This window comes from Saccopteryx bilineata, chromosome 6 (assembly GCF_036850765.1).
Source record: "Saccopteryx bilineata isolate mSacBil1 chromosome 6, mSacBil1_pri_phased_curated, whole genome shotgun sequence".
Lineage (NCBI taxonomy): Eukaryota > Metazoa > Chordata > Mammalia > Chiroptera > Emballonuridae > Saccopteryx > Saccopteryx bilineata.
Window position 1 is genome coordinate 156262165 of NC_089495.1, and position 12018 is coordinate 156274182.

The 12018-nt window shown below is 46.6% G+C and overlaps 1 protein-coding gene across 2 annotated transcripts in view; it reads right to left on the reverse strand.

Moving 5' to 3' along the window:
- Nucleotides 1-12018, reverse strand: part of LOC136307896 (regulator of G-protein signaling 9) — a 55600-nt gene that overhangs the window by 35637 nt on the left and 7945 nt on the right. For both annotated transcript variants that reach the window (XM_066234898.1, XM_066234897.1), the window contains exons 2-6: nucleotides 8758-8854; nucleotides 4025-4075; nucleotides 2481-2587; nucleotides 1914-1965; nucleotides 954-1012 (exon numbers count right to left, since the gene is read on the reverse strand). In XM_066234898.1, coding sequence (XP_066090995.1) covers nucleotides 954-1012; nucleotides 1914-1965; nucleotides 2481-2587; nucleotides 4025-4075; nucleotides 8758-8854 — 366 coding nt within the window. The remainder of the gene's footprint in view (nucleotides 1-953; nucleotides 1013-1913; nucleotides 1966-2480; nucleotides 2588-4024; nucleotides 4076-8757; nucleotides 8855-12018) is intronic.

Sequence of the window (12018 nt, forward strand, 5' to 3'; positions counted from 1 at the left end):
TGCCCTTTGAGAAATCTGACTCATCTAGCCTAAAACAAAAGTCTATACTATTGTTTTCCCATCACAAACTCAAATTCAAATCTGTTCACCCTTGTTTTGGGAAAGCAAGGGCTTAAATTACAGCAAAAGAAACTGAAGCTCAATGTGAGGAGGAATTTACTTTAGGGAGCTGCTTCTAAATATACGGGTGGATAATCAACAGATAATAGATGGACAGATGGATGAACAGATGGATGAATGGTGAATGGGAAAATGAATGAATATGGATAAATGATGGATGGATGGATGGATGGATGGATGGATGGATGGACGGATGGACAGATGGATGGACAAATGGATGGATGGGTAATAAACAGATAATGAACAGATGATGAATAAATGATGGATGGATGGATGGATGGATGGATGAATGGATGGATACACATATGAATGTAGCAATGGGGGGAACAGGGAAAAAACAGCTCAAGACTATATTCCACTCAATTTTTTTTTTAAGAAAAAGAGAGAGAGTGATGGAAGGCCAGACAGGAAAGGAGAGAGATGAGAAGCATCGATTCTTTGTTGCAGCTCCTTAGTTGTTCATTGATTGCTTTCTCATATGTGCCTTGACCAGTGGTCAGAAGGGAGGGCTGTAGCTTAGCCAGTGACCCTTTGCTTAAGCCAGTGACCTTGGGCTCAAGCTAGTGACCTTGGGCTTCAAGCCAGCAACCTTGAGCTTCAACCCAGTGATCTTTGGGCTCAAGCTAGCAACCACGGGGTCATGTCTATGATCCTATGCTCAAGCCAGCGCCCCCGTGCTCAAGCTCGTGAGTCTGTGCTCAAGCTGGAGACCTCAGGGTTTTGAACCTGGATCCCTCAGCATCCCAAGCTGACACTCTATTCATCTCACCACCACCTGGTCAGGCTATATTCCATTCAATTATAATAACCTTTAATTAAAAGTATCTCTGTACCTTTTCATGTTCTTCTAAAATCCCTTTCTTCTTGATATTTCGCTTGGTCAGATAGATGGCTGGAGAAGAAAACAATGACATGTTCTATCACCATATTTCAATATCACATCTGCAGCCTCTCTGTGCAGGAGGCTGCTGTGCTCAGCCTGGTGGAGAGGACATTCCGCAGACCTGCTCTCTTCCCTCAGGAACACTCCCATACAGGTGTGTGCTGACATAGAGGTCATGATGACAGCAAGACAGATGTTGCCAAAATGCAGCAAGTAAATAAGCAGCATGTTAACCCTTTGAGTAGTGCGAACGTTCATATACATTCTCGTGCCTCCTGACCATCCAGAGTATGATTGTACAAAAATTTTTATTTTAAAAATGTGTAAGGCTACATTAAAAAATGGCAAATGTAGGCCCTGGCCGGTTGGCTCAGTGGTAGAGTGTCGGCCTGGCGTGTGGGAGTCCCGGGTTCAATTCCCGGCCAGGGCACACAGAGGAAGCGCCCATCTGCTTCTCCACCCCTCCCCCTCTCCTTCCTCTCAGTCTCTCTCTTCCCCTCCCGCAGCAGAGGCTCCACTGGAGCAAAGATGGCCCGGGCGTTGAGGATGGCTCTGTGGCCTCTGCCTCAGGCGCTAGAATGGCTCTGATTGAGGCAGAGCGACGTGGGCAGAGCATTGCCCCCTGGTGGGCATGCCAGGTGGATCCCGGTCAGGCGCATACGGGAGTCTGTCTGACTGCCTCCCCATTTTCAACTTCAGAGAAATACAAAAAAGAAAAAAAATGGCAAATGTATGTTCTTCTTGTTTCCATAAATTGGTTATCAAACAAACATAATTTTAAGAAAATAAAACTGTAACTAATTTCATTTTTTGAAAGAAAACTCACTCCCAGGGGTCAGAGAGCATGAAAAAAAACCTCACTATTCAAAGGGTTAAGCACTACTAAAGGCATGAGGGGGGAGGGAGTTACCATAGTCTGTATCTTCAGCTGGCCACTGCTGGGTCGGCCAGAAATATGGTGTCTACAAAAGAAACCAAGAAACCTCACTTAGACAGTGGCCTGTGACCCAGTAAGCCCCCAACCTCCACTATTTCTAAAGTCTTCATCTCTGTGGATATGCAGCCAAACAACTATCATTTTTTTTATTTGTTTATTTTTTGTGTGACAGAGACAGAGAGAGAGACAGAGAGAGGGACAGATAAGGACAGACAGGAAGGGAGAGAGATGAGAAGCATCAATTCTTCGTTGTGGTACCTTAGTTGTTCATTGATTGCTTTCTCATATGTGCCTTGGCGGGGGGGGGGGGGGCTACAGCAGACCGAGTGACCCCTTGCTCGAGCCAGCGACCTTGGGCTCAAGCTGGCTCAAACCAGATGAGCTCATGCTCAAGCCGGCGACCTCAGGGTTTCAAACCTGGATCCTCTGCATCCCAGTCTGACGCTCTATCCACTGAGCCACCACCTGGTCAGGCATGCAACTATCTTTTCAAATAAGATTAACCCCATATTAATATCCAAAGTCCAGTCCAAGACTCACCTGAAATCGGTAAAGGCTGCCATCGGGCTTGAGAACGAGATTCTTGGGGTCTTGCAGGGGATAAATGTAGCCATACTTGACAATGAAGTTGCCCAAGTTCTGCGCCTCTGGGGAGAAGCAGTTGAAATGTAGAAGTTAAGAGCAGGGGCCAAAGGCAGAAGCTCATGACTTGGCCCAACACAGCACCCCGAACTCCAGAAGAGATATCTCGGTGTTAACAACATAACAACGCTTCAATCCAGGAGTGAGGACAGTGGTCCTGACCTTGGCTGTGGACAAGTATCAGCTGGGGGGCATGCTAATAGGAGGCAGCCTCCTGGGCATGACAACTCAGTAGGTCTGAAGGGGAGGCAGTGAACCCGAACGCTAACAGGTGCCACAGGCGGTCCACTCAAGAGGGAGGACCACTGGGGAAATCCTGTAGAAGCTTCTTTGGGCCCTTTGGGTCTGAGGAAGTCCCAGGAGCAGGAAGAGAATGTCTCTGACTAACAGACACTTCTTCACTCCATGGGAAACGAGGCCCCGTTTATTTTTAACTTCTCTCCCAAGCTCGACTCTGCCCGCATCCCAGGTTCGGATCCTCCCGTCCCCCCCCCCCCACTTCACTGTGACCCCTCACCTTCCCCCTCTGGTTTGCTTGGAAACATAGGTCTTACTACTGAATTCGCACCAATTAAAGGAGAAGTCGCCTGGTTCTTTCTTAGAGGCGCCAATGAAAGCAGGTGTTTTTCCATCATCAAGAGAGTCCTCCAGGCCCACCCTGCCCAAGGACCCAACCGACATGCTGTCCCACAGCTCAGCCTCCAAGCCTTGGAAAGACATGTCGCCACCCACTTCTCTTCATGTCTCCCTCCCTCCACCACAGGTCCTCACTTAGGTATGTCTTGTACCAACAGACTTTTTTCTAGTGGGAAGCTGATCCCGGGATTCTTTCTGCTTCATTCTATCCTTCAAATCGCTGCCAAACATCCTCGCTTAAATAGGACCATCGTACATGCTGCCATGCTCAGAACTGCTCTGTGGCTTCCTACCGCCTAGCTCCCGGATAAAACACAGAATCTGCAAGCAGGCACTCCCCTCTGTCCACTGCCCTCCATACCCAGAAAAAGTCACTTCTCCCCATTTCCTCTCTGTTCCACTCCGCTGTCTGTTCATCCTATTTCTCCACCATTGTTTTTGCTAGTTTTCCCTCTGGGAAGACAGACCCTTTGAGCTCCGCTCCAGCATTCACAAGCACTGCTTCTTTTGAGACCAGGTATAAGCATCACCCCCTCCAAGAAGTCTTTTTTGACTGACTGCTCCCCAGTCACCCCTGTTATTTCCATGCTCTCAGTAGTTTGTAAGAAACGAGTTTGTTTCCCAATCATCATGCCTTCACTTTTGATTTTCTGCTTGTTTTACACATGAAGGCCTTGTCTCTTCGGTTAAAACATCAATTTCCTGGAGACTCAGGCTAAGCCTCCATCTAGCCTCCAGCCTCTGGGGGTCCTGGCGCGCCACACACTCAGCAGTCCTTGGGAACTGAGTGCCAGGCGGGTTCTCACCCAGACTGGAGATCCAGAGCCGCTGGGCGATCCACTGCAGAACATCACTTCCTGCAAAACAGAAGTATTTGGCCATCATCGGAGCCTCCTAACACACCCAGTGACCTCCACACTGCTGCCCAGCTGGCCTCCTCGCTGTCCAGCTGTGATCTTGTCCTTCTTTTTCTCAAAACTTTCAGGGACTCCTCTTCACCACCACTCCCACTTTGTTCAATCGAGACCCTGCCGCCCGTAATTCAGGACCACCCGTGATTGGGCTATGGCCAGATTGCATGCCTCACCTCCCCAACATACCCGCAATATTGACTCTCTGGTGGTACTTATTTTCTTACCTTACAATAATTTATGCAAGACTCAAATAGAAAGTAAATAGACTAAGCCTTAACACAGGGGGCAGCGGGGGAAGAAGTAGACCTGAGGCAAGCTGTCTGGAACTGTGGGTGGAGCTTGGACACAGGATAAATCAGAGGCAGGGTTGGGGAGAAAAAACGGGGGTAGGCTGAGAAGGGGGAGCTGCTTCTCCTATGCCCCCAAGTTCCTGGAGGCAACTCTGAGAGAGTCAGGGAATCCAAACCTAGCTCTCCAGGTGGTCGTGAAGATACTTTTGTCAAAGCAAGAGTATGGGGTACGTTTTAGTAACTCTCAATGGGACAGTAGAATGTGGGCTTCATTCTTACTCTTGCCCTGAGTCCTGCAAGTCTTAGGGGCTGGCCTGGCGACAATGCAGAGCGAAGATGGGTGTGAGAAAAAGCAAGAGAGGCAAAAAGGAGTGAGTTCAGGAGAGAACAGTTATCCCTCCCACCTACCCACCAAGGCTTTATCTAAGGACTGGGGCAAGCCACGTTCCACCAAGTCCAGAAGTGTTGCAGGACCTCGGAGAAGCTGTGTGTCCCTTACTCAACCTGGACCCTCCGGCCCCATAAGAAGAACACGCAGCCTGACCTGTGGTGGCGCAGTGGGATAAAGCGTCGACCTGGAAGTGCTGAGGTTGCCAGTTTGAAACCCTGGGCTTGCCTGGTCAAGGCACATATGGGAGTTGATGCTTCCTGCTCCCCCCTTCTCTCTCTCTGTCTCTCCTCTCTCTGTTTCTCCCTCTCCTCTATAAAATGAATAAATAAATAAATAAGTTTAAAAAAAGACTAAAAAAAAAAAAAGAACACGCAGTAGGACAGCAGTGTCATCTCAGAAGAAAGGCAAGAAATCCTGGTACCAAGCAGCCCTATTCAGGCACCTTCTTACAAACACCAAAGACCTCACTTTCCAGCAACTAAAGCCTATTTTACAAAAGCCAAGCTGGTCCCCTGCCGGCATGACAACCACCCACAAAATATGCCAAGAAAGAGGTTCAGGGTCTGGGACCCCAATGCCTATGTCCCTGTGGCTGGACTGTTGCAAATGAGACTTCCTTCCTTACAGATGGTGAAGGGGTATTTCCTTTGGTGCCCTCCAGGAAGGGTCCTTATGGTCCACTCAAACACACTCTGGACTTAGTTACCTGCCCACAGCATGGCAGAGGATGGGCAACCTGTAACTCTCCCCTTCCCACCTACACCCCAGGGCACAATGTCCAGCCACTGCTTCTGTCAGTGCCCATGTGCCCACCATTATTTCACTGGGTTCTCCTCTGTTATTCTGAGCTTTATTCACCCCTGGTTGGCTATTCAAAAGCAAACTTCACCTAAAAGCCCATTTAAAATCCCAGGACTGGCTGTCTGAGACTTTCCAGCCCCAGACTGAGAGAAAGACCCGAGCAGACAGCAGACTGATCAGTGCTCTCTACCAAGGAGCCAAGGCTTTTCAAATCCACTTGACTGCTTCCTGAAATAGAACAAATGAGATTACGGGGCCACTGGCATCTGTCCCATGTGGTCTGTACAGGCGCCTACATCCCTAGAAGTCCGGGGTCACCTATCATCCAAGGAGATGGATGACAATTATCCAATTTGCTTTTATTAATGTTGATCTACAGCTGCAAGGCAAGGCTGTCTCAGTGTCCTGTTCCAACAGCAGCTGGCATTCACCAGCAGGAGGAACAAGGGAAAACATGGCTGGTGGGGTGGGCAGAATCGCCTAGCAACCACGTATATCCCGTGTACAAAGAAGGAAAGAATTTTATGCACACTGATAGTGAATAAGAGTATGGATGCTGGAGTCACATGACTGGGTTCATGTCCAAGCTCAGCTGTGTATGAGTTTAGTGACATGGGAACAAGTTGCTGAACCTTTTTGTGTCTCCATGGCCCAATCTACAAAAAAGGGTGGTCATATCTTTCCTTAAGTCTACTGCGGGTGTTAACCAACACAGTGCTGGGAATTGTGAGTTCCTGACCACCCGTAAAGCATCCGCTGTGTGCTGACCATGGGTACAGTACCATCTCATCTAATTCCTGCTGCCACTCCCTTAGAGCAGTGGTTCTCAAACTTTTTGAAGTCAGGGCACATTTAAAATCCTACAAATAATTGTAGGTGCACTATATACAAATTTCTGAGGAATATATTATTATAATTAAGTCAAATATTAAAGAAAAAAATAAAGTCCAAGCGTGCTTTTATGGTAATTAAATGAAATAAATACAACAAAATTGAATTTATTCTGACATTAAAAAACATTTTTATGTTACATTTTTTGAGTTATGCTTTTTAGAATTCATAAAAAAAGGGGGTTAAAATTTTTAAAAATGACAAAAAAAGCTATCTTTTTATATATATAGATACATTCTTAGTAAGATTTAGTAAATTCAGCAGGCCCCAGCACAAATGTGTTAAGTTTTTTCATTCTTGTGTTTATGAGAAACATGAGCCTGATGTGTCCTAGTGATTTCTTCAATGTTTGGGCATATATTTGAAAGGCAAACTCTCATTTCCTCATCAATATATTGAAGAATTCCTCTCTTTTTACTCTTAATTGTGTTGAGTGCAGAAAACCCCCACTATACATATCATCTTACCATTACACCAAACAAAGGATAGAAGAAACTTGCCTCCAGTCTTTCCAGGGAATATGGGGGGTAGTGTAAACAATCCAGCACCACAGCTTAACAGCCAGCTTTTGCAACCTAATCAGGTAAGTGAGATGGGGGGTTGGGCAGACCATCAGCTTATAGCCAATTCCCCACACATCTGTCCCCCAAAAATCTAAACTCTAAAAACTCTGTTGGTTTTCTGGTCCCCAACAGGCACATATTTCTCTGGAATACCATAGGGCGCACCTGGAAATCTTCTAGGGCACATCAGTGTGCCCTGGTGCACGCTTTGAGAACCACTGCCTTAGAGATTGCTACTCCTGCTCCTAAAATGGGAAAATTGAAGCTTGAGCTACATAGCTACAAAAAGGCACATGAAGGCTTCAATCCCAGGGAGCTGTCTCAATGGCCAGTGCTAGACCGGGACTGGTTCACACATTCAATAACCTTTTATTAAATCTCTACCCTGGCCCACTGCTATGCTGAGCACTGGGATTACCCAGATGAGCAAGAGGAGATTTCTCCCCTTGAGGGCTCCCAAATCTAGTGGAGAATTCAGGCCAGAATGCATGACAACCAGGGGCACAGAGGCGGCAGGAGGAAGGACGCCTTCAGGAAGAATTGCCATAGCTACATTTTAAATGCTGGGGGACAGCAAAGGTGCCCTGAAAAGTTGGTCCACTGATCCCTGCTCCTTGGGCAACTGAGCTACTCTTGGTTCCTAGCCTTTCCCAAGTCTGGCTCCTCGGTTTCTTTTCCATGGGTGAGTTCCCCTGTTGCCTTCCTATCAATTCTTCTTTTGCTCCAACTAGCCGGAGTTGGTCTTCTGCTGCTTGCACTCAGGGAGCCCTGAGAGACACATGACTGGCAGGGGAAGTCCTTCTTCCAAGCAGTCAGAAAGGGAATCAAGAGACTGTTCGCCAGCTCGTCTCTGCAAAGACTAGGGCACCGGGAGTGAGACATTAACAGTCAGGTCGTGGGTGGGGTACAGAGTGAGAGCTCACAAGAAGTCAGCACGAGGAGAAGCCTCGGCGGACTTCCAGAGAAGCTGTCTGTTTCTGCAGCCATTATGCATTTGTGGGAAACATACCTTCTACTGCAAACCCCAAATCATAAAACACATGCCACACATTTATCAAAATGCAGCCTTTTTTTTAGGTCCAGCGCATTCTGCCTGTTTCCTCTAGTGATGCTCTGCACACCTTTAACCCACACCCAGAGAGAGGACAGAAGGGCGCCATCCCCATGGGGTGATTAAGAAGGGTATGAATATAAATTAGAAGGTAGGGGAGGGTGGAACAAAGGCCAACTGTTTCCTGCCACGTAGTTTTTATTTTCTGCTACCTGATTTCATCAAAACAAAAGCAAACACAGCAAACAAATAAGAAGTGACCATAAGATTTCTTAAATGACCCCTCCTGGGAGGAACGGCTTCACAAAGTGTCTTTTAGAGTCCTTTCTCCTTCCCTTCTGATCCCTTCCTCAGAAGGAGCCTGGGGTCCAACAATCAGAAATCATATTCTATAATGGGCCAGAGAGTAAGTATTTTCTGTACAGGTCTAGTGATACAGTCTGTACACAAGTACTTGGCTCAGCCAGGGTAGCATCAAAGCAGCCAAAGACAACACATAAATGGGGACATGGATGTGTTCCAATAAAACTTTATTTACAAATACAGGCTGCAGGCTGAATTGGGCCCATGAGCTATAGCTTGCCAGCCCCGTGTGTGCGGTCCGTTCCAGGACAAGATGAAATCACGAGCTATATTACCTGTTATGGCATGAGGAACACTGGTGACCAGGATCTTCTGGTTTTGCACTCTGACCCCCGTCTCTGGGTCCTGCATGTCCTTCACGAATGCCTCAATCTGCAAGGCAGAATCAAAATGTCAGGCTGAGCAGGAAGAACCATTTCAAAGGCTGAGCAAAGCTTTTCCACAGCACTGAGGAATCAAAAGACAAAGATGAACACGCAGCACTCACCACCTAAGTGGCACCGAGGGACGCCGAGCCACCAGCACTAACTGTGCTTCGCCGACATAAATGCCCTCCCTGAGTGTGTGTACTTGCAGAGTCATTTGGATTTGGCAGTTCTGCAGGGGGCTTTCAAGAGAAAATGGGACTTCACAAGAAAGGAGGTTTCTGGACAGAAAGTGAAAGGACCGCATGAGCCAAGGCACGGGAAGATGACTGCTCAGGGTTGGAGAGGGACAGGAATCCGCAGGAGACGAAGCTAGAATGACAGGTGGAGGCCAGATCGCAGGGGACTTCAAATGCCACACCCAGAGTGTGGGCTGTTGTTTCGGCAGCTGTGTCTGAGGAGCAGCGTGATCTGGCCTGTGTTTTGGAAATGTGGTCTATGACAGAAAAGAGTATTTGGAGTATGAAGAAGCTAACCATGCCTGAGCAGGCAGTGGAGTAGTGGATAGAGCGTTGGACTGGGACGTGGAGGACCCAGGTTCGAAACTCCGAGGTTGCCAGCTTGAGCGCAGGCTCATCTGGTTTGAGCAAAGCTCACCAGCTTGAGCCCCAGGTTACTGGCTAAAACAAGGGGTCACTAGCTCTGCTGTAGCCCCCGGTCAAGGCACATATGAGAAAGCAATCAATGAGAAACTAAGGTTCCGCAACAAGAAATTGATGCTTCTCATCTCTTTCCCTTCCGGTCTGTCTGTCCCTCTCTGTCCCTTTCTCTGTCTCTATCTCTGTAAAAAAAAAAAAGGGAGGGGGAGGCTAACCACGATGGAGGGAATGCAGAGAGATTTATTCAAAGCTATTGCTCCAGTCTGGGCAAGACATGATGGGGCTTTACCCTTGCCACTTCAACCTCCTGGTCTATTCTCAACAGAGCAATCAGGGTGAGTCTTTTCATTATTTTAGAATACGCCACATCTCTGCTCCAAATTCTGCCAGGGCTCACTCCACTCAGAGTCAATGGTAAAGTTTCCCTCTCTGGAAGTCAGGGCAGCTGCACACAGCTGGAAGTATCCTCATAGAGGGCTGTATCTGAAAACCAATGTGTCCACGTCCCCAGCTAAAAGAGCTCACTAGCCTACCTGCTTTCATTCCCTTTAACTAACTTGGTTACATCATCACTATTCTCCTGCTATTTAATAACATAATATTCTCTTTAAGTTTGCATGAGCTTGTGGTTCAATGAAAAGGAACCCAAGGTTCTCACATCCTGGTAGGTTTTCCTATTTCTGCTAACTGTAGGATTTCCTCTCTGAATCTCCTTCCTCTACTATAAAAAGGGGACATTGATAGTACATATCCAACTAATCGATAAGGTTTTGTGGTCTCTTATAATCTAATTGTGTGGAAATGCTTTATAAAGCAAGATTTGTTATTCATGCTAAAGATTATAAAGATAAAGCCATATCGTATATATGCTTTATAAAGAAACACATACATTAGTGGTTATCAATAGAATCATTATCAGCAGTATTTGTACAATTAATGCATCTTTGAAGCTTTGCATGCAGGGCTGTGTTTAGATGCCTGGGCATTAAAACCTATCTCTACTCACCTATCAAATATATCTGTTGATTAAGCACATGTTTATTGAGCATGTATTATATGTGCAGCACTGTACACATTACAACAAGGTAAAAGAGATACTCCTAGTCCTCAGAGAGCTGGAAAGACATTTGCAGCCTATAGAAATTTAAGATAAACACTAAGGATCTGGTATAAGCTAGATACATTGCTAATCTTACTAAAACTCATTTCTCTGTAAAATGAAGATTGTAAGTACCTACAACATCAGAGGAATGAAGTGAAAATTAAATGAGATTGATCATTTAAAGCCCTTAGTATCATGCTATGCACAAAGAAAGTACATATTCGATGGCAATGGCAGACTGAATTGTGCACCAAAAATTAGGGAAGGTGTTGATTGGAATAGAGCCAAGAAGAGGATGGTTGAGATGATCAAAGAACAGTGTGCATAGAGGTCAAGTAGGATTTTCCTAGACGGTGAGGAAGGAGCTGTATTCCAAGGAAGGGACGGAGTGAGAAGGCCCCAGCTTCTCTGCAAGCGAGGAAATTGGAATGGGAACCTCTGTAATAGTACATTGTTGGTGGAAATGCAAAATGCCACAGCTGCTATGGAAAACACTAGGGAGTTTCCTCCAAAAATTACACAGAATTATTAGCATCTCATGCAGCAACCCCAACTCTGCAAAAACAACGGAAATGAGGATCTCAAAGAGATGAGTACCCCCACGTTCACTGCAGCACCATTCACCGAAACCAAGGTATGGAATCAACCTAAAGGTCTGCTGAGGGATGAGCAGATAGAGAAAATATGGCACATACGTACATATGATGGAATAGTATTCAGCCCTTAAAGAAAAGAAATTCTGCAATATACAACAACCCGGACGAACCTGAAGAACGTTTTGCTAAGCGTCATAAGCAAGTCACAAAAGGACTGCATGATTCTACTTATGTGAGCTGTCTACCAGGAGTTTATAGACTCTAAGAGTGGAATGGCAGCTTTCAGGAGCTGAAGAGAGGGAAACTGGGGGGTTGCTAATAAAAGGGCATTTTGATTAAGCAAGATGAATCGGTTCTAGAGATCTGCTCTACAATCTTGTACCTAAAGGTAACAATATTTTTGTACACTTAAAATTCTCATACTTAGTGTTCCTACCACCAAAAAAATAAAATTTAAAAATAGAACACTGAAAAGAGATAGGCCCAGCTGCACTGGAAGGGGGAAAAATATTACTGGGGAGCCCTGATTTGGACAAATTGGACCTGCGACCTCACCCTCAGTCAGCCAGCTCCTGAAACTGGAAGACTCCCATCCCCCACCCCCAAGAAGGGAAGGAGTGTGGGACAATGTCCTCGATAACGCCGAGGGCAGGGATTTCCTCTTTCAATCCGTTGCTAAGCCAGAGTTTGCAGCTGAATCACCATCTCAAGGAACAGCCGCCATCAGGTGCCCGGGCAAGGTTGTACCACGCACAGCACCAGCTGCTCAGCCAGTGAGCAAGACTGGCTGGGGCTCGTCACGCAGGACTGACGG